The 22,979-nt window shown below is 41.2% G+C and overlaps 1 protein-coding gene across 3 annotated transcripts in view; it reads left to right on the top strand.

Annotated features, from left to right (window-relative positions):
* The window catches only part of UNC80 (unc-80 subunit of NALCN channel complex), a 249,347-nt gene that overhangs the window by 40,542 nt on the left and 185,826 nt on the right, over positions 1-22,979 (top strand). For all 3 annotated transcript variants that reach the window (XM_075529392.1, XM_075529390.1, XM_075529391.1), the window contains exons 8-13: positions 10,330-10,591; positions 11,992-12,126; positions 14,026-14,242; positions 14,968-15,108; positions 16,048-16,316; positions 17,580-17,951. In XM_075529392.1, the coding sequence (XP_075385507.1) occupies positions 10,330-10,591; positions 11,992-12,126; positions 14,026-14,242; positions 14,968-15,108; positions 16,048-16,316; positions 17,580-17,951 (1,396 nt within the window). The remainder of the gene's footprint in view (positions 1-10,329; positions 10,592-11,991; positions 12,127-14,025; positions 14,243-14,967; positions 15,109-16,047; positions 16,317-17,579; positions 17,952-22,979) is intronic.

Here is a 22,979-nt window from a genome sequence, read left to right as displayed (position 1 = left end):
GTTAAAAAGAAGCAAATACAATATATGAGCTCACCATGTAGATAGAAATATCATCAAATTTTGTATACATTATTCATTATTTTGCATATCCCATTTAGGAGGAAGCATCTTATTCATTCCCTCTCATGGAAAACTTTCCCTTTTCCTTTTACAAAATAGCTGATAGACTCATGGAATATCAGAGCTGAAAAGAACCTTTTATCATAATTATAGCAACGAGCCTCCCCTCATTTATCTCATATGTTAATTAGATAAACAGAACACGAAATAAAATTACTTTGGTTAGTGACAAGTTGATTACAGCTAAAAATGCTGTATTAAATGAAATGAAAATTGTTATTGATTGTTCTTCCTGTTTATTGATTCCTCAATGTAGTGAAGTCCACACGTTAAGCCAATAAACGAGTGCTTGAATAACATACTAAAAGAAGGTGCTCTGGGTTATAAATTGTTTTTTTGTTATTATAGAATGCCTTGTTAACTGTGTTTCAAAAGTTGTTTTGAACATTAAGCAATCAGAGTGTGAATTTACGTAGAACATTTTGATTACATACAATCTAAATTACAGATATTTTAAAAATTCTGGTCACAAGCTCAGATTGGTGTGGTTTTGATGGTCTGCATTTCATCAGCTGAACTAACATGCCCACTTGGAAACTGTTCAGGGGCTACAGGGTTTGCTTGTTCAATTAGTAAGCACATTTAGTGAAATAGATTTTATGTATAGAGAAAGTCAAATTTTGTCATTTGCTATCTCAGGGAAAAATTTGTCAGTATATTGTCTGAGTCATGGCATTTCCATCTAAAATAATCCAGATTTGAAGCAGGGGATGGTATCAGGACTTAAATTGTGAAATTTGGGTTTGCAGAAGCCCAAGCAGGACGGTGGAAGCCCAGAATACATTCACAAGATCTACACGTGGAATCTCTGGTGATTCCCCTTGGACCACAAGAGAAGGGTGAAATAACCTGGTTATCAGCTGGAATGTATTGGATAGAGGACTATAGTGGATTAAAATGATAATTCTGACTTGAATGGTTAAAGCCTTGTCATTTGATCTCCTTTTTAAAAATATTTTCTCCTGGTTTTTAATATTCTCTGGGTTTGGGGTTTTTTGGTTTTGTTTTCAAATATGGGCTTATCTCTGCTGTAATGTTATTCTTGGCAGAGTTCTTGACTCTGTTATGTATTTTTTCTATGCTTTTCGGTGTGTGAAACATAGGTTGGGTGAATCTATCTCGAGACAATACTTAGAATAAGTTTTCTTAGGGGGGGGTACTAGGGAAGGGGGTATTAGGGAACGGATATCAAGGAGTACAAGAAGGAAGATGATGTTTTGAATATGTTTATGGCAGTGATTTTAAAACACTGCTTGATATGATTGAGCTATTGGATGATATGATGTCTGACTTATGTTCTAACAAAATTATTTCAACAATAACAAAGCAAACAAGCACTGTGTTGTTGTACTGTGTAGCACCAAGCCACAGGGAGCTATGCTGGTATTCCAAAAACCAGCAAGGTCATCCAGGATGGCTATGTTTCTGTAGAATTTCCAGAGTAGAACAGCGTAGGAAGAAAAGACTGGTGATCTGGTGCTAATTAGCCAATAAAACCCCTAAGAATGACAACAGAATACTATCTGACACCACGCGCCCTGTAGGCTGGGAAGTAATAAGGGACTCCAGCAGGCCAGCGGAGATCCAGAGGATGCTCTGGCATCTGGCAGTCTTTCGTTCTGTTGCAAATGGGAGAACCGTGACTCAGAATCAGTTTATAGCAACATTCAAAAACACACATTGCACACTCCTTTACAAAAATGTCTTTCTATTCTGATAACTGTGCTTAAAAAGAACAGGGTTCCTTTCTCAGATATGCAAGTTTAGTAACTCTGGAGTAAGATCTGGGAGTCTGCATTTCTACCCACCTCCTCCCTCTGTATCATGCTTGGGATTCTCATAAAATTCATCTATTTGCATCTCACCATATGGAATACTGCTCTGGTGATTTGAAATAACTTATACAATCCTCCAATCCAATTAACTAGCAGGAAAGATTTGGGGGTACTTAGGTGTGAGGCAGAAAAATAAATGGTAGACTAGCTATACTTAGTCTAATGGGAATAAAGTAATTGTATTGAACTATGAATATTCACCTCACTCCCAGGAGCCTAGTCAAGGAAACAATAGTTTTCACAGCCCTTATAAATACATCAAACGATTATTGCAAATACTTGAGGACTTAAAATTACCCAGCTGGTAAGTGGCCAACATCATACTTTGGCTTCTCTTTATAACTCTAAGATTGCAGCAGAGATAAACAACCCTGTTATTGTAGATACATGATGGGCTGGAAAGAGTGGATTCAGTCCCACTACTGTGAGAAAAACAAACGGGGTGAAGTTGGGGGGGGGGGTGAATAATGGTAAATGCTCCTTAGGGAATGGGTGTGATTGCTAGTGTTTCTCAAAGTGGTCTGAGGATGAAGCAGGTGGCACGCTGGCTAATTTGAGACGCAATTAAAATAGGAGCTATCTACAAGAGTTAGAACAGGAGGTAGGGACACCACTAGAGCGAGTTAGAATAAAGGACCTGCCCCAGCGAGAAGTCTACCAGCCCAGGCCTGAAGAAACAAAGCAGGTAGCAGTGGAGAAAATGAGACACAGAATGCCTGACCCTTGGAAAGCAGTGACCATCGGGGATAACAGAGCCCTAGGCAAACCTGTTGGGTGAAGGAGGCTGGGGTACAGGATTGCTCTCCTGCCTTTTTTGCTAATTTCAACCAGAGGCAGGGAGCAGGAGAGACCCTGGGCAAGTGTACACAGCCAGATTTTCCCATAGAGAGATAAAGAAGGGTTCACAGTAGATTGGGTGAGGAAACAAGGGTGAGGGTAAATACGAGATCTCCAACTCAAGATAGGGACCTGATTTGGAATCTGCTCACGTGCTTCCTAAGAGACTCTTGGCAACAAACTACATCCTAAGACTCAAACTTTTTGTTTAAAAAGATTAAATAATAAAACACCATGAAAAGCCCAACATCTAGCAGAAAATAAGATTATAGTATATTGTTTCAAAATATGAGCTGTACTTTAGAATATGCTACATGTTGATCAAAAACAAAACAAAAAGCCCAAATCCATTGTCACTGAGTCAATTCTGGCTCCTTGCATGCTCATATGGGCTTTCTGAGACTGTCCGTCATTATTAGACAGATTTATCTTCTCCTATAGCATCACTGTTTCAGGCTCCGTTGGTAGTATAGTGCTTAACCTCTAGTGCCATCAGTGTCTCTACATGATATATAAATTTTTTAATTCTATATTTATCATTATAGCTAACATACAGCTTCAGATTTAAGCATTATTTTGTATTATTTGAATTTATAATAAATATACACATATAAGTCAAAAATGCTGCTATTGGGGTTCCAGCCCATACAGGCATGAGTTTATTTTTTTAATGTACTTAAAACATGTTGCTGCAATGTTTGATGACTGCAGACAAGTGATCTCAGTAATACATGTCTCAGTTCACTGAAGACCCATGAAACCCAGGATAAAGGATAGCAAGTAGAATAAGGGTTTGGGGGGGAGGGGGGTTGGATAAAGGGAGATGATCTGCAGGAATCCAGGAAGAAAAATAATGCTTGAAAGCTGATTATGGTAGCACTTGTACAATTCTGCTTGAACTGATTAAACTAGGGAATGATAATATCTGTATTAACTTCCAATTAATAATAATAAACTGTTTTTTAAAAGATCAAATCAATTGATGGTTTCCAAGAGGATTCGCTGAGTCAGTTGAATCCACGACAGAGGAGTCGTTTCAGAAGGTTATGGTGACTGCTTGTAGATTTCCTTGGAAGACTCTTGATCTATTTTCTGGATGCATACAGAGTGATCATGAGGGATTATTAGAAAGAAATTTAATAAAATTGCTAACTGCATTGGTGAGAAAAAGGGCAGGAAAATTGTACTGAGGATTTGTTTTTCTATCATGACAAAGAACCTGCTCATTCTTTGAAAATAGTAAGGGCTGTCCTATGAGAATTTCATTGGGAAATCTTTCCCATCTACCCTAAACCCCTAATTTTTCTTACCCCTTAAAACACTTTTTGGCCTCCAAACTAAACAAATAAAATACCACTTAAAAATAACATCACTTGGGTCCTTCAAGGATGCCAAAAATGCTCATTTAAATTGGTATAAATCAAAGAGCTTAGATTTCTGTGGACTACGGATTAGAGAAATGGAACCATCACTTTCAGAAGTGTATAGAAATAAGTAATCCGTCTTAAAATAATAGCTTCACATTTTGATATTTTTGTCTGATAAAGGTTCCTATGATTTGAAAGCAATACTTTTTTACTGTACTTTGTACATATTATATTTCAATGGTGATGGGAATAGAAATGTTGGCGGTAGAAAAGTCAATGGGGGGGAAATACTGGTGTGATGACAATAACAACACTGGATGTCACATGATGGAATTTTGAAAGACTCAAGGCGTGTTCATTGGAAATACTTTTCCCCCCAACAATATAAACCATGATTGTACCAGGGAGCTTTAAAAAAAATTCACAGAAAAAAATAGGTTAAAAATTAAAGGAATTTTTGAACGTTTTGAAGCCCCCTCCTACATGTGGATCTCAAGGATAGAATAAACTGGAATCAAATCAACCCCAAGTGATAATGAGAAAAAGTTCAATGTCTTTCATCAGAATAAGGCCAGGGCTTATTATGTAAGTTAGAATTGAAGCTTAAATTTAAATTGAAAATTAAAACAAGCCCAGGGGAAGCAGAACTCAAAATGGTAACTTATGAGTCACATAGATACTGGTGGGACCCTTGAGACTGTGGTCCTCAGTCACCATTCAGGTCTGGAACGGAATTCTCCTGCTGTTGGGATCATCAAACATTTTAGATCACAGGGCCATCAGTGGACCTGGGAAGAAGTTCCAGAGGGCTACAAACAAGAAATAGAAACAAGGCACATAGGGAGGGAGGGAGATAAGTGATGAGACCTTGAGAGGACTGCAATAGGTGAGATGAAATTGCATGTGTATGAATTGTTGACTGGAAAACAGTTGACGAACCCTGTAAATCATCACCTAATTTACAACAAAACATTTGAATCATCTTGTTTATATCATAGTATTTTCCTTTGTTTGAAACTACCCCTGTATTGGTTAGGTCTGCTTTTTCAGGTATACTATTTTATCATACCTTCTACTGTATGTTTTACTACTTTATCTCTTGAGTAAATTTTCTAGTTTTTTCCTATTTTAATCCTATTTTTAAAAATATTTCACAAATATATGTCTTTATTACTCTCCTCTCTTTCTTTTATTTTCAAGTATTTGCAAACCATATTATTATACTGTGATAAAATCTATGTGGAGTTGGATATTCATCAAAACTGAAGACTGAAGGGAAAGATATGTTTGAGCTATGGTGTAGGTGAAGAATATTGAAAATACCATGGACTGCCAATGTGCGTGTGCGCGCGCACACACAGCAGATCTGTCTTAGAAGAAGTACAGCCAGAATGCTCCTTCAAGACAAGGATGGTGACTTTTCATCTCACATACTTTGGACATGGCAGGGGAGGTCAGTCCCTGGAGGAGGACATCATGCTTGGTGTGAAGAAACAGAAGGCGAGATAGATAGACACAGTGGCTGCAGCATGCGTTCAACCCTAAGAATGATTGTGAAGATGGTGCAAGACCAGGCGAGGCCGTGTTTGGGGGTTTTCTATATAGGGTTGCTATGAGTAGTAACTGACTTGACAGCACTTAACATCAACAACATTGGGGATACCCTCTGATGTTCAATGGACCTCTATTTTCCACTGCTTTTTGAAGTAACTGTCTATGTCAGCTTAAGTCTGTTGAGGTGCTGTTGACTTTGATCCTCGGCATCCCATGGGACAAAGTAGAACTAGGCCAGGAGCTTTGCTAGACTGTCATCTTTATGGGAATTGACTGCCTTGCCTTTGCCTGGTGGGGTTTCTGAGTGAATTCAAACTTTCAGCCATTCATGTAGCACCTGACCAGTTTATTGTGCCAACCTAGCAGATAAACACATGTGGGGTTAATTGGAAGGAGGAGGGAAAAATGGCTCGGTGAGCCTCGCCTTTCTAGTTCTCAGGTTTCTTATTTTCTGATGGTGGGAACAGGGTGCAGCTGCCTTAGCCAGTTCCCTGCTTCAGCTTGCAAGGCTCACTTCCTGCAAGACATCCCTGAGGAGAAGCTGCATGGACCTACCCTGATGCAGCCCTGGGTGTTGGAGCAGCTGTGTGGAGACCCCTGCCAGTGCTGAGATGCTCACACATTCACCTACTTGGCTTTCCTCCTGCAGTCGGCATCATTGCATGTGCTTTGTGAGATGGAGGAGGACTTTGTGGATTGGTGTTGGACATAAGGGTTAATGTTGGACTTGTGGGCTTGGGCAGCACTGGGTTGGGATGTTTTCTTGATGTGCACTTACCCTTTATATAAAACTCTCTTATACATGAGTTACTGTGGATTTGTTTCTCTAAAGGACCCAAATTAACACACCAGGCCTTTCTCATTTGGCCCAATTATTTTTTATAATCTATCCCAATTTGAACATCCTTTCATATACTACTGTCAATTTTATTCCTCATCATTTTACTCCCCGTGAGATGGCATCTGGTTTACTTTTCATTATGAGTAGGCCCTTCGCCAACCCCTTCACCTTTCCAAAATGCGTATTGCTGGTTAAGTATGAAAGCCTAGCCTTGAATGTTTCCATCTTTGTCTCTAATCAATTTCTGAAAATCGTGAATTTGTTTAAATAAACAGAGATGGGCAATAAGAAATGAGGAAATAAAATAAAATTTCAGATCATGCCACTTGCTCAGAAGGAAGCTAAAAGCTGATAAAGAGATGAATAGTGGGGCATGGTGGTCCTTCTAGATAGGTGTGGGGAAAGCCCTCTCAGGGGTTACCCTTGGAACTGAGGCCAGATAAAGCCTAAGAGAAGGGCTTGTCAATATCTTGGTGGAAGAAATTTCCACCAAGAGAAGAGCCTCGAAGACATCCCAAAATTGACATCTTCCAGAGTCCTGTGGATGCCGTACAGTGACCAGACATGTCAGATGGGTCCAAGCAGGAGAAAGACACTTCATGTTAATTGGGACGCAGCAGTGTTGTTGCCAGGTGCCAATCAATCAACTCTGACTCTTTACCTCCTGGGATAGCCCGAGGGGGTGGGAACAGCGGGGGGGGGGGGGGGGGGCTGCATTCTTTGCGGAGCAAATTGCCAGGACTCCTTCATGTAGAGCTACGGTGTGTTTGAACACTTGACCCTTTTGACCACCAGGGCTCTTAAGCTTACTATGAGGAATGAGGAATTTGAACAGAGGAATGAAGTCATAAGAAACGAGCTAGTAAGAAGTTAGAGAAGTTCGAAGAGCACCGAGAGTGAACACACGCAGAGCGCTCACCAGCTCCAGGGCGCAGGCGGAGCAGCCCCGGAAGAAGGGACTGAGACCAGACCCTGTCTGAGAAGGTGGGGCCATAGCTCACTGGGCAGTAGAAAGAATCACTGTGGGACTGCAGTCATGGAACTTACTGGAAATTTACCGCCTGGCACTTGTCCCAAAGCCATTCTCTGAACTGCTAAATCCATCGTGAGCAGGCCGCACAGGCACGGTGCTACAAAATGCTCAAAGCACACTGTGAAGGAAGCTCCTGGCCACCCTGCCAAGGGAGATCATGCATCCAGGAAAAAGACGGGTTCCAGGAACCTGGTGCTGGAGAGAAGCCATCCTTCTGCAGAAGTTAGACGCTGGAGAAGCCCAGTGTGCTGCAGGGGGCAGGTTCCGGGAAGCTGCAACTCTAGGGACCAAGCTGCACCTCCTTGCAGGAACCTGCTGAGCCAACATCCCAGATTAGGAAGCAGAAGTGTTGCCTCCTGCCGTCTCTCCGTCGTCCCCTCCACTGACAAAACGTTGCACTATGCCAGCTTGCAAAGAAAGAAAAAATTAAGTCTCAGGTAATGAAAGATGACATTGGAGCTGAGAAGCAATGAATCTCTGATGACTGGCTCCCAGAGTGAGCGTGAGAGAATGAGGTCTGAGAGGTAGGCACAGTGTGATGGTGCAGGCTTTGTTGTCCGGAGCTTGGATTCCATTCAGTGTGATTTACAACACTGATGGGAAGGGATTGAGCAGGAGAGTGGAAGGATCAAAGAAGAAAGAGAGACTGACATGCAGCACTCGCTCTTGGCCCGGTGAAGAAGGCTGGCGGCTAGGGTTTGGAAAATCAGAATCTGTAACACATTTTGATGGACTGAAAATCATCTTGCAATTGGGTTCCAGGAGCTTTCTTAGCTCCCAGCCAAAGGAATTAAATGCCGACCTAGCATACATGGAGACGTAAAGGATTGTTGAAAGTTTCTCTTCATATGATTGTCAAGGAAGTGCAGTAATTAGCTTTGTAGCACCTTATCTGGCTGACTTTCAACTGAAATTTTGTTTCTTCTAAATTAAGATATTGAGGAATATTAGATTGTGAGACAGTTTTGACCGTGTGTGTATGATCAAGGAACTCTGATGATTGCGCTTAGAACCTCAAGGTCAGCAGTTTGAACCCACCAGTGGCTCCATGGGAGAAAGCTGAGGCTTTGGTTTGTTTGGTATTACATGAGCGGTTGATCGATCTCCAAAACACCAGATGATGAGAATAGAAATAGCAAATCATGATAATATGTTTTAATGGAGGAGTATAAAGGCTATGAATACAATACTTGGAACACTAAAGATGTGCTGGATGCTTACTTTTTAACTGTTTACAACATTTTACAATAAAGGATATATTTATGACAAACAAGTGCACTGTAACAAAAGGTGATTTTTTGTTGCTTATTTTTTAATGATCTTATTGGAGGCTCTTTCAGCTCTTATTACAATCCATCCATCCATCCACTGTGTCTAGCACATTTGTACATATGTATAACAAAGGTTTTATCAGCTCAATTACATTTTGGTTTGCTTGATACTTTCTGATAATTTTAAACACTGTTCTACATAGCATTCTCATGTTTGCCATGTCTGATTGGATTCACTCCGTGGCCTATTAGTGAGTTATGATTTCTAGTTTTAAAAATGTGGGTCTGAGAAGTTTAGGAACACTTCCTTGCCTCATTCTCAGTGGCTGAAATTTCTGCTAGGGCTCTTTAATGTGTGAGTAGGATCATGTGCATGTTGATAGTGGGGCACAGGAGTTTATATTCTGTACAGAGGTGCAGGTATTGTAAGTAAGAGGAAATTGTGCTTGGGGGTTAAGTTTAGGTTTTAGACCTAAGACAACTTTTGTTGACAAATCTGTGTCTGTAGCTTACAAAATTGATGACATTTACTATGTATTATCCTTCCTGGACCATCTGTCACTCAAAGAGAGGAAGTTCAACTTACCTGCTTTCATATCTCCTAAGATATCTAAGTTAGAATAGTGTATTGAATAGGTGATTAAAACAATTTGTACTAGGATAAAATTAAACACCACGTAAGGAATCAGTTGCTTGCTTCAATTTAAGAATAGAATTCCAGGGCTTTGTGATTTTTTTTTTAATCTTACATGGGGAAGGATTTTCAAAATGCTTTTATTTTTCTCACAATGTAAGTTTTGTTTATTTAGCACCTTGAAGCTTTTTAATATAATATGAACACACTTAAAATTAAAGGGGCCAGTGAAATAAGTAAGATGAATATCATTCCAATTTCTATCAGAGTACAATGCAAAGCTTGAGAGCTTAACATAGAGGGGGCATTGTTATCTGAACCTCATCTTTTTTATAGTTTTGATTCATGTCATTAGCTACTTTCCAAACTACTCAACCGCTATTTTGAACTTTTATGACCCCTCATAACTCATGATTACTTTAAAACTCTAGGATTTTGTGGGTTTCCTGAAACTGCAATGATGATCCACCTTCCTGCTCTATTCTCCACGTTGCCTCCCTAATTCATATTCATCCTTCAACCCTCCATCTTTTCTCTAGTTCCAGGAAGTACTTAGCTTGACAAATAACAAACATTGAACGGTGGGAACCAGGAGCATCTGGAGTTGCATGAAGACTAACCGTATTGCGTGAGGACTCTAACCAAGTAGCAATTAGTATTTAGCAGTATGGCTCCTGCGTAGTAATCACAAGGATTTTGAAAAAAAAAAATGAACTTATACTTGTTAAATAATCTGTAGCCATCAAATGATAAAGAGCGGTGAATGAGAAAATGTTGTGCTGACCCTGGAAATGCTTGACTATCCGTGTAATCATGCCTTTCTGCCCTTGTGAACAGGGCCTCTCTTGTACTGCCTCCGTGCCAGAGGTCCCGCTATGCCACCTACTTTGATGTTGCTGTTCTCCGCTGTCTACTCCAGCCCCATTGGTCTGAGGAGGGCACTCAGTGGTCCTTGATGTATTATCTACAGAGACTGCGACACATGTTGGAAGAGAAGCCAGAAAAGCCTCCAGAACCCGATATTCCTCTCCTACCTAGACCCAGGAGTAGCTCAATGGTGGCAGCAGCTCCCTCATTAGTGAACACCCACAAAACCCAAGTAAGAGATGTGTGCTCCGTTGTCATTTGAACCAACAACTTTGCCCACAATTGATTTTTGTCTTTCTTCTGTGTATCCAACTCCCATGTATTCCACTGTGAATCGTTTAGCTGATGAGTCCCTTTCCCGCCATTATCCTTTCCCTTCTGTTGTTCACAACTGGACCTTGGGGTGTTCTCTGGTGCTTAATTTACTATTAAAAGAAGTGCTGTCTAAATGCTTCTTGCACATATTACTCTAGAGCAGTGGTTCTCAACCTTCCTAATGCCACGACCCTTTAATACAGTTCCTCATGTTGTGGTGACCCCAGACCATAAAATTATTTTCATTGCTACTTCATAACTGTAATTTTGCTACTCTTATGAAAAAAGTGTGACCCCTGTGAAAGGGTTATTTGACCCCCAAAGGGGTCACGACCCACAGGTTGAGAACTACTGATCTAGAGCAATCCTCTGTTTATGCATAATGATGGAAAAGTGGGTCTGCTGACCATATAATTTGTTGATGACCACATTACCATGAAATGCCTGGCACTAACATTTCATTGAGCATTATTCTGCCTACTTTGTATAATGCACACATTTTAGTGCTTGTAGTTCATCATTAGGAATATTGCTTTTTGAAATATAGCCTTGTTATTATATCAGATGATGGGAGAATTTCACTAAATCTAATCTTGCCATTACATGATTGGAGAACTATAGTAACACAATTATATCCCTTGAAAGTCACGTTTTGAAAAATGAATGTCCTACTATTCACTTGATCACCTGTTTTCCCGCTCCTTTTTATTTTATTTTACTGATATATAATTCACCTGTCATACAATTCAATTGTTTAACCATATCAAGAAGAGTTCTACAATCACTGCCCTAAGCAAGTTGAGGCCATTTTCTCCTGCCTTCCTTCCTGTCACTGCTATGTCTTGAATACGTAGAGAACACTGTGATCTCAGTGTGCTCCAATTGTTTCGGTTTACTTGAATGTTACTGGGCTGTGTCGGGAAAACCTCTTCATGTTCTGGAAAACATATGGGCCGTCTTTCAGTGAAAAAGAAATGTCTGATTCTGTTTCAAGTGAGCATGTGCTTTGATTACCAGTTGAAGGAAAACATATCTGCATTTAATGTTTTAAAAAGAGTTGTGTATTTCCTCCCTATTTTCTTTGAATTCCAGACTATCTGGAATTGCATGAGGATTCTAACGGAGTAGTAATTAGTCTGAGATACTTTGTTTCCTCAGTAGCAGCCACTTGGGTTTTGCAAAATTGAATGTATAAGTTCAATCAACAAATAATTTGTAGACATCAAATCAGTTCGTGTAAAAGAAGTGACTGCAATTAGCAACTTGGCTATGAAGCTCTGTACCCTTGACCATTGAGTCTGCTTTGTTTGTGTTAAGGATCTCACTATGAAGTGTAACGAAGAGGAAAAATCTCTGAGTCCAGAGGCCTTTTCCAAGGTTTCATTGACCAATCTGCGTAGGTCTGCTGTCCCGGATCTTTCTTCAGACCTGGGAATGAACATTTTCAAGAAGGTCAGTGGAACTACTTAAGCTCTTTGATATTTTGGTAATTGAAAAGAAAAAGCAAAAATGTCCGTGGGCTATCGGATGCTTCTGAACCTGTTGCTGTGTGGGATGAGATGGGAAACGGACCCCAAAAGAGAGGTCAACTCCTGGGTATGCAGTACGGCCCTGTGTAAGTCCCTCTAAGTGTGTGAGCGTGCTTTCTACTGGCAATGTTCTGTGGGGCTGTTATAAAGTTAAAATCTAGAGACCGGTGTGGAGTGCTTGTAGTGCGGCCCTGGTGCTTGTGGTGTGGTGAGAGGAATAATAGCTTATACTTGTATGGCTCATCTCCTTTTATCAAGAGCTTTTTTATAACTAGTTCTTATTTAATCCAAGAGAAACCCTGATTCTCTCATTCTTCAGATAAGAAACAGCCTTGGAAACTTTAGGTAATTTGCCAAGGAATTGTGCCTAATCTCAAATTAAATCTTCTAGTTAAAGAGTCCACTTTTTTTGTATTCTTCACGTCACAGCTCCGGTTTTCTAAGTGTATAGTGTTAAATAAATATTAAATAATGTGTGAATTACAACAGAAGGGGGCTTCAAAATGTTTGGGGAAGAATAGAATTCTCTCCTCTCACTACCATCAAGTCAACGCTGACTCGAAGTGGGCCCCTGTGGATTTCCAAGCCTGTAACTGTTTACAGCAGTCGACAGCCCAGTCTTTCTCCTGAGGAGCTACTGGTGGTTTCAAACTGCCAACCACATGGCTCTCAGCCCAACGCGTAACCACTATACCACCTGGACTATATATCTTAGGAGGCCAAAAAGTCTGTGGAAGAATGTCATTATTTTTATGTATCTGTGTCGTGTGGTTTAATTTGTTCTTTTTTTTTTTCAAAATAATTGCTTCAAGTCTGGCAATGAAGAGAAAAAATAGATTACTAACTTATGTATGAGCTCAGAGTGCTGCTAAATAAGTAGTAATTTCTGCCTTCGTTGAAGTACAATAAATGGAGCACAGTCACTGTTTTTCTAGAACTTTTGCTCATTTGAGCAGGGATATTGACTGCACATGAAAATCTCTGGGTTGATATTACAACTACAGATACCCAGTTAGAGCTGAGAAGCGTTGCACTAAACTAGGACTGCACTAGTTCTTGGATGCCCTTGTTTTATTAATGGGAGGAGTGGGTTTTTCTGTTTCATACTCTGTATCTTCCGTGTCTCTTCATTTTGAGCATTGGCACACTTTTGAAAGAGATTGGTTGATACGACAGATCTTAGTCTGAACAATAGAATGGGAAAAGACTGCCCGGCCCACATGGTGACTCAAGGATCCAATACTCTAACCCAGTGGTAGTCAAATTTTAGCGTGCATCAGAATAATTTGAACAAATTGTTAAAATAGGGCTTGCGGGGCCTCTGGATTTCTGATCTAGTACAACTGATGTAAAACTTGTTGTTGTTGTTATTGTTTGGTATCCTTGAGTTGGCTCCAACCCATAGTGATTGGATGCACAGCCGAGCCCACCACTGCCGGATTCCATGTCATCCTCACAAGTGTGCCTTTGCTTGCACCCAGGGTTGCAGCCACTGTGTCAAAACCTAGGGATTTGCATTTCTAACAAGTTCCCACTTGATGTTGAAGCTTCTTCTCTGGAGATCACACCTAGAAAAATGACTGCCCTAATCTAATCCAGTATAAAAAAATCCATGGAATACCGGTAGTTTGCTTTTTACTCCATTTCATTCACTCTTTGATCACAATTTCTCCTCACTCTAGCGAATGATATCCAGTGGCTTCCTAGATCCACTGTCTCAGGAATATTTCCACATTTTGCTGTGGATCAAGAGGCCCCATGCGGAGAAAACTGCTACCATTCCTTTGCTCTTTGCCTAACCCTTCATCTCTCATCTTTGTAGTTCAAGAGCCGCAAAGAAGACCGAGAGCGAAAAGGGTCCATCCCATTCCATCACCCAGGGAAGAGGAGGCCCCGAAGAATGGGAGTGCCCTTCTTACTTCATGAGGACCACCTAGATGTGTCCCCTACCCGCAGCACCTTCTCCTTTGGCAGTTTCTCTGGCCTTGGAGAAGACCGGCGAGGAATCGAGAAAGGAGGCTGGCAAACCACCATTTTAGGTGAGGGAAACAATTTTCCAATACTGTGGGGCTGTGCCTGGCTGGTCTGAGTGTTTAGGAATTGAGATATAGAGTTCACCATCAGATGTTGATCATTCTTGAGTAATGGGCCAAAGTCAGGGTCTTCAACACCGAAATGCCAAGTCTTCCCAGACAGAATAAACCAGATAACTGACCCGGAGTCTACACTCAATATTCTGTACAGAATATTCTGTGGAATCAGGTAATGGCTCCATTTCTTAGACAATCCTAGATGCATTAACATGGTCTTAGAGGGTTCTATACATTAATTTCCATTGTGATTCTAAACATTTTATTTAATCCTGATATTCAAAAGAAAAATGGAGCTGGGGAGGAAAGGGGGAGGGGGGAAGGAAGAGCGACAAGGATGGACAGGAAGGAAAGGGCAGGAGAGGAGGAAGCGGAGGAGAAAGGGAAGGTTTTCGTTTGTTTTTCTGGAAGACATGTTAAGAAGGTCATCTTGAGAATAGGAGGCCACAAGTGGTCCTGGCAGAACAGATGGCTTCTGGCGTGAACTTATTTTGAGGTTGATCTTCTCTTGGGGCACTTCATCAATCATCTTGACCTTAAGTATTCTCAAGTTCAATTCGATTTTGGCTGGGCCACACCCGCTCTTCCTAATTGTCCTTCACAGTCACTGCTGTCTGGACACACAAAATCTCTGCAACAAATCTTCTGATTATAAAATCCCCGTGTCCTCTCAGGGAAGTTTACCCGGCGGGGAAGTTCCGATGCTGCCACTGAAATGGAGAGCCTGAGCGCTCGGCCCTCGCACTCACACCACACCCTGGTGAGCGACGTGCCGGACCACTCCAACAGCCACGGGGAGAACACCGTCAAAGAAGGTAGGTCCGAGACCGCGCCTGCTATTCTGCTGTCCAGTGGGCCTTGTTCCTTTAGGGTTTTGAAAACTTGGACTTTCTTGCTTAGTACTTTACTGGGTAGCCATTGCTAGACCATAGTCCACCAGGGACGCCATGGCAGCAGCTCAGCGCATTCTTATTGGTTCTCAGATCATAGGCTCATGGGCATAGAAGGGACCTTGGAAGACATCCTAACACACCGCTTGGTTTCCTTCTACTACGGTGCCCTCTGACAGGCTGGCGGAGTCTCGGCCACAGGAAAGTCTCTAGTTCAATACATCAGAAAAGGGCCCTACGTGCTCTGCGCGGATGCAATGTGCCTCTGGGGAGTACCCCCAGCACGCTCCACTTGGTACGGCGTGCGCTTCACCTATGAGTCGAAATGCAGCTCCTCCTTTACCGGGATTCCATCTCAAGTATTTCAGGACACCTGTTAGCTGTCACAGGGCAGCTCTGAGTGGGCAGCAACTCGATGGCAGTGAGTTTGGTTGGGGTTTTATTCGTGACCATCACAAATGTATTTCCCATACTCTTAACCAAAGAAAAACTTTTAAAATCCTTCTTGCTTGTTGCTTAAATATGTTTCACCATCTGAACTTCAACTAACTTAGTTTGACAATATCCATATGGGATGTCACTCTAAGAACGCACAGAACACACCTGATAAAACGGGATAAGCTTGGGAAAGTTCGATTCCATACCCAGTCTCAAGAAAGCCAGTCGGAATGGTAATGATTCTAACACCGCTGTCCTGTTCCACATGCCATAAGGTCTCCGCCCTCAAAAGTTCCATGAAAGTTAAGAAGTTTTGAAACTGCGCGTCAGTTATCTTCAGAGGCTACTGTTGTGACGGCGGTCACTATTTAAATAGTATAGCCGTCCAACATGATGCCACAATGAGATGGTGTTTTATTTTCATAGTGCGATCCCAGATTTCGACCATCACGGTTGCCACCTTCAACACCACCTTGGCGTCCTTCAACGTAGGCTACGCAGACTTCTTCAGTGAGCACACGCGGAAGCTCTGCCGCCAAGTGCCTATTCCGGAGATGCCGCACGAGCCCCTGGCCTGTGCCAACCTGCCGCGGAGCCTCACGGACTCCTGCATCAACTACAGCTACCTGGAGGACACAGAACATATCGATGGGACCAACAACTTCGTCCACAAGAATGGCATGCTTGATCTTTCTGTAAGAAGTACAAGGTTTTCTTACCAAAAACTTGAAAGATGAAGAGTCTTTTTTTCCCCCAGTCTTTACGATTTTAAGTGAAACGGAAGAATAGATTCATAGAAATGCTTGACCTTAAAGTGAAAAAATTCTCTATATATCTATAAATGGTTACACATGAATCAATGTCTATCAAAGGGGTAGCTTTTTCTTGTCTCCAAGCATTACCATAGATTTGGTCTGATCTCAGATTATTTGTCATCTGAAAAAAAATGACGAATTCTGAAATTGTATGCGCACAAATACACTTGTACATGTGTGTGCTTGCTATTAAATTCCATTTTTCTAGAATTCAAGGAAGAGCTCTCAGTGAGTTGCTTTTGTTATATAAGCAGCAGGACTAACAAACCCCTTCATTGCGAGGGCAAAGGAGTTCAGGCTCCATTCTCAAGAGTGCTTGCCTTGATTACAGTGATTAGCAAATGAAAAGGCTGCTATAGTTTTTAACTCTATCTCACAACTTCTATTTGGCCTCAGGGAACCAGGTTCAGCAAATCATTTAAAATATTAGATTCAATAAAGACATAATTTAAACACGTAAATATTTGCATAGAAAAGAGAAACATAAATAATGATACAATTATGAGCAGGCAAATGTTCCTTTAATCTGATCATAAGGCAGTTATGGTTCTTTTGCCATTAGTAGTGGAAAATGAGAGGTGGAGGATTAAAGCACTTTGATTTAAAAAGGAAAAAAAGAAAAACAGTTGAACACATTTTTATGTGGGCAAATGATTGCTCTAACATTATTCAACTGACCCTTTAATGAGCCACATCATAGAGGTTTTTGAAAGGCAAGTGAAATGACGCATGTATAGATTTTTAATTCTTTGGGAGATTTAGACTCTGTATTAAATGCATATGCATGAGCCCAGTGCAATTTAAATAGGAATACCTGAAAACATGTACAGAATAGCGAGTGCACAGAACGGCATCAGGAGAAGGTTTAAGCAAAATACTCAAATATCTTCAGAAAGATGCGAATCCCTGAAGGCCCCAGGGCTCAGCACTGGGCTGCTAGCTGAAAGGTCAGCTGCTAGAACCCACATGCTGCTCTGGAGAAGCAGGGGGTAGCAGTCTGCTTCCATCAAGATGAACAGCCCAGAGGACACTTCTACTTTCTTCTATTTGGTGTTTATGATGGACTGGGTGTGGGTGGAAGTGGTTTATGAAGCAGTAGTTCAGGTCACATTAAAAAACTCTGTTTATCTTTGTCCACCCCAGGTGGTTCTCAAAGCTGTTTATCTGGTCCTTAACCATGATATCAGTTCCCGCATCTGCGATGTGGCACTAAATATCGTTGAATGTTTGCTTCAACTTGGTGTGGTGCCCTGTGTCGACAAGAACCGAAAGAAGAGTGAAAACAAGGAAAACGAGGCTGTGGAGAAGAGGCCAAGTGAGGGAAATTTCCAGTTCAAAGGAGTATCTGGAAGTTCCACCAGTGGATTTGGAGGCCCTTCCGTTAGTGGAGCCGGAGATGGTGGTGGCGAAGAAGGAGGAGGTGGAGATGGAGGAGGTGACGGAGGAGGTGACGGAGGAGGTGGTGGAGGAGGTGGAGGTGGGCCTTATGAGAAGAATGATAAGAGCCAAGAAAAGGTATGACCGAACCACCTTTCATGTTCTCCCAAAATGTTGCCTATATTTTTTTTCCAATGCTTGCTCAGAATAGTGAGTCGTAACTACTAACAGTAATTAGTCATTAGCACAAGGAAATGGTGAGTGTAGAAATCATTTTGTTGGGTTCTAAGCAGGTATTAGTAGAAGCGGTTGTGTGAAGCTATATTCAAAATCCAAAAACTATTGTGAAGCAATGTTAGAGTTAATTCCCTATTTGTGTAATTTCTGCAGAGTAAAACCATCTCAGATACAACCTCCATTGCTATAACTCTCCTTCTTACCACCCAATCTAGCACCTTTCAGGAAACTTACAAGGAAAGGAGGTTGTATATGAGATGTCATTGGCTTTTTTTCCCCTTCAAGACAAATCCCTTAAAGCAGATATCACCTTGTTAGAAGCCAACTTCATTCGCGGTGAAGGAGATTGTTAGCAAAGAGTTTTGTTTGATCCCTTATTCGATTTGTTTAGAAAGAAGATCAAATTCCTAGCCTAGATCTTCTCACCACAGTGAAGCAAATCTCAGTGGCTTCTGTCTAACTACTTGTATCGTTTCCTGAATTTAATTCCCTGTGCCTGAGCAATCTATGGTTTGTCGTTTCTGTATGTATCATCAAGAATTAGATTTTCGCTTCTGTTTGGGTTTTAAATATTAATTAATACACTTAAATTCACAAACTTACACTAAATTTAACCCAGACTTCAAATTTTTAAAATGCTGTTCATAAAGTTTAGTGAAGAAGACACTTGCATGTCTGATAGGTGATCCTATGTACATCAGACTGAATGGTCACACCTGTAAGATTGTGTTTCACAGAGTTTTATCATATAAATATCAGCTAAACTATAATCTGCCCCTTCTTTCTTACAAGCATCTGAGTAAGTATAAAAGAGTCTCATCTCAATTTCAACTCCATCTCTTTCTAATCTCACTGGACTCCTATTTGCAATTCATTTATCATTAGTTTTACCACCTCACTCTGGCTCCTACCATCAAGGCCAGTAACCTAAGCATTATTGAGTTAAAATGGACCAGTATTGGCCATGGCCATTTTTAACTGGTTGACCTTTGCTTCCCGACCCTGGGAAAGACAAATTAAAGGTAAATGGTGTCATACTCATCATCCAAAAGATCAGATCGATCTTGCAGTACAGTGCTTGAAATACAAAGAAGGTGATGAACTAATAGCTACATGCCCACAGGGCACAGTGGGCTCAAGCCTAAGAACAATTGTGATGGTGGCACAGGGCCAGGTGGTGTTTCATTCTGTTGTGCAGATATGCATTCTGGGCCAGAACTGACTTGACAGCACCTAACAGCCAGGAAGCAAAGTTAGTGAAACTGTGTTAAGCTGGTTATCTAAAGAAACAAATACAGTGACCCTCATATATGTATAAGAAAGAGTTTCATGTCAAGAAATAATTTTATGATAAGAAGGCATTCCAGCCAAGTCCAAAGCCCAATGCTAGACAGGGCCCTCTTCAGACTCAATTAGCCGCAAGCTGATGATACCAAGAGTAAAGTGAGAAGCAGGGAGCTCATAGGCTGCTGAGGGCAGAGTCGCATGGATCCAAAGTTGATGAAAGCCTGGAAGGGCACCACTAGGCTCCGACACCCGCCATGGGCTGCCTCTGGAGGGAAACACAGAGTTTCGGTGAAGCCCCATAGAGGAGAGAGATGAAGTGACAATGATTGAGAGAATTCCCAGAGTCTCTCCCTCTTATACAGAAAAGGCTTATGACACCAACGAATAGTTTGGGTCCCACTCCTCCCCTTCCCCAGGAATGTCTAGTTGGCATCATCCCTAAGCATCACAGTAACTATTAGTCAAACTTACACAAGAATAAGTAAAGCCAGTGTTGGAGAGTTTGAAGAATTTTACCAACTTCTTTGATCTGACATTGATCAAATATGTGATCAAGATACATTGACAGTGGTGATTGGAACGCAAATGTTAGAAACAAAGAGGAAGGTTGAATAGTTGGAAAACATAGACATGATAATAGAAATGAAGTTGGAGATTGCATGATAAGAGTTTTGCAAGACCAATGACTTCTTCATTGCAAATACCCCTTTTCAGCAAATGAATGATGACTATACAGGTGGCCCTCACTAGCAGGAATACACTGGAATCAAATTGACTACGGAAAGCATAGATCCCAAATGTGTTCAGCTCATTGCCCCCTTTTCAGAAAAAAATATTAAGCAATGACAACATTTGTACTAGAGTCCCATAATGTAAGACAAATGTGTAGGCATCTGCTTTTGTAACCGCCATAGGGAGGCTCAAAATCATCAACCAAAGCAAGGTCAGGGGGCAGCTGTGGAACATACCATATGCAAGTTCATATTGAATCTGAAGAAAGTTAAAATAAGACCATGAGAACCAAAAAAAAAAATACCTTGAATACATCCCATCTGAATTTAGAACATATCTCAAGAATAGATAAGACCAATTGAACAGTAATGACAGACCAGGCTAGTGTGGCTTCTTCCAGGTGGGCTTTGTTGCTTCCCAGCTAGATGGCCTCTTGTTTATCTTCAAGCCTTTATGACCCCAGACACTATCTCTTTTAGTAGCCGGGCACCATCAGCTTTCTTTAAAACATTTGCCTATGCACCCGTTTTGTCTTCAGCAATCTTGTCAGGACAGTGAGCATCACAGAATGCCATGTTATTAGAACAAAGTGTTCTTGCCGTGAGGGAGTACTTGAGTAGAGGTCCAATGTCTATCTGCTACCGTAATACTTAGCATTTAAATATATGTTCATAGATCTATGTTCCTATCATTATATATAAATATATTTACATATGTACATGTCCATATTAATTCCTCTATAAATGTCCTCTCCCTCCTAGTTCTTTCTTTTGTTTCTTAAACATGTTTGACCTTCATTCGGCTTTCAGTAATTCCTCTCAGCTACATTGCACTTGATCAAACCCCACCAGGCACTTTATGCCCTCCTCACCAATGATTTTAGATCTCTTATTGTTCCCTTGTCCCTGGGTTTGTTGGCTCCCCCTCCCTTTTCTCCACCTCCTCCTCTCCCATGTCCCCCTGGAACCATCAGTCCAATTGTTTTCTCCTTGGGATTGTAAACAATCCTGCCTATTTTATGTAGATAGACATGGGGGCGGTGTGGGGGAAGCCTATAAATAGTTCCAGATCTGTCTACTGACCCTTATGAATGTTTCAGATCCAGTTTGGTGAGGTGCCAAGTCATGTACCTCTGTCAGAAATCTGATTTCAGGATTCCTCAGGGACCTCACTGCTTTGCTCCCCTTGCTGTTCTGTTACCCCCTTTGTGTTTTGCCCAGTGGGGGTTGAGGGGGGAAGGTGTCAGACCACAATTCCCATACTGTGTCTCCAGTGCTGTCCCCTGTAGTGCTGTGGGTCAGTGAAGAAATATTGTGTCTCATAGTGGATCGTGTCTTGTGGTGAAGCCGGCCCCACAATCCTCTCTGTGCATTGGGGACTCTGATTAGGAATGTCATCCTCAAGGCAGTCAGTTTCGGAGCTGAAAGAACCATGTGGATACCCCTGCCAGCCCTGAGATACTTTCCATGCCACTGGATCCACAAGTTCCCACCCAGTAGCCTGTGACCATCTACATTTGGCATCATCGCATGTGTTTCATGAGTCTGAAGAGAACTTTACAGATTGGTATCAGACAAATGGGCTAATATTGGATTTATAGACTTGATCTGGACTAGGCTGGGATGTTTTCTTAATGTACAGTTACTCTTTATATATAGCTCCTTCTTATTCACATGTGAGTGTCTGTGAATTTGTTTCTCTGGTCTACCCAGACTATCACAGGTCCCTTTTCTATGAGATGGGAACAAATATGGATCTTTTTCCCTCAGTGGCCAGGTAGCTGTTTTTCAAATCCTCCAGCATAGACTAACGGGTCCTTCTAAGGCTGAAAGATCTTGTTGAAACAATTCAGTGGGTATTTCATCAGTTCCTGAATCCTTGATTTTTGCCAAAGCTGTCAGTGCAGCTTGATTTCCTTCAGAATCATTGATTCTTAAACATATGTTACCTCTTACAGCAATCGATTCTTTTTGGTACAGTGACTGTGCATTCCTTCCGTATTCTTTTGATTCTTTCTGTATCAGTCAATATTTTACCGGCACTTTAATATTTCAATTTGAGCCTGGGATCATTTCTTCAAGTCCTTTTAGCTTGAGGTATGCTGAATGTGCTTTCCCTTCTGGTGTTCTAATGCCAGGTCTCTGCACATCGTATTATAACATGTATCTTGTATTCTTGGCTGTCTTTTGAAAATCTCGGATCAGGTCTCTTACCATGCCGTCTCTTCTGTTAGCTGTCGTGACTCCATGTTCAAGAGCAAGCTTTGGGTTATCTTCTCACATTCCTTTTAGTCCTTTTGTCTTTTCTGCTTTCGTGATGCCCATTTTCTCTTGATGTCCTCTGCCAGCTCATCCAGTCTTTAGTAATTAGCACAACTCTTTGCGGAACCAAGTAATTGTAAAATAACACCTGAGCCATAGGAAACATTCTTGGTCATTGTGATCCATGCTGGCTTGTCCTTCTCAAATCCATTTGTTATTTACAGTGGACCCATAGCATTTATTTAATTTTGTCACTTCATAGTACCAGAAGTATGATAAATTGATCCAGGCAAAAAGAAGATCTAATTTCTTTTATATATTTGCCATGTTCTCATTGAGAGCTTGCAGTGTTATTTAATATCAGTTCTGACTCTCACTTATAGCTTGGTATGGGTTTCCGAGTTCTCTTTTAAAGGAACCCAAACATTGGAAGGTCTAAAGAATGGAAAATGTAATAACAAGGAGCTTTTAGAACTAGAGATTTTTTAAAGGTCTGCACAATAATTTAAAAATACATGTACATCATTTTTCTAAGTAAGCTCTTGCCCACGGAAGCCTTTTATGAGGCATGTCTGTATGTGGGTAAGCAACTGTATATTATACACCATTCCTCAGCTAAAGGACCAGTTAGTTCTGAAACTCATCCTGA

The sequence above is a fragment of the Tenrec ecaudatus genome, chromosome 13 (assembly GCF_050624435.1).
Source record: "Tenrec ecaudatus isolate mTenEca1 chromosome 13, mTenEca1.hap1, whole genome shotgun sequence".
NCBI lineage: Eukaryota > Metazoa > Chordata > Mammalia > Afrosoricida > Tenrecidae > Tenrec > Tenrec ecaudatus.
This window is presented reverse-complemented; position numbering and strand designations above follow the sequence as displayed.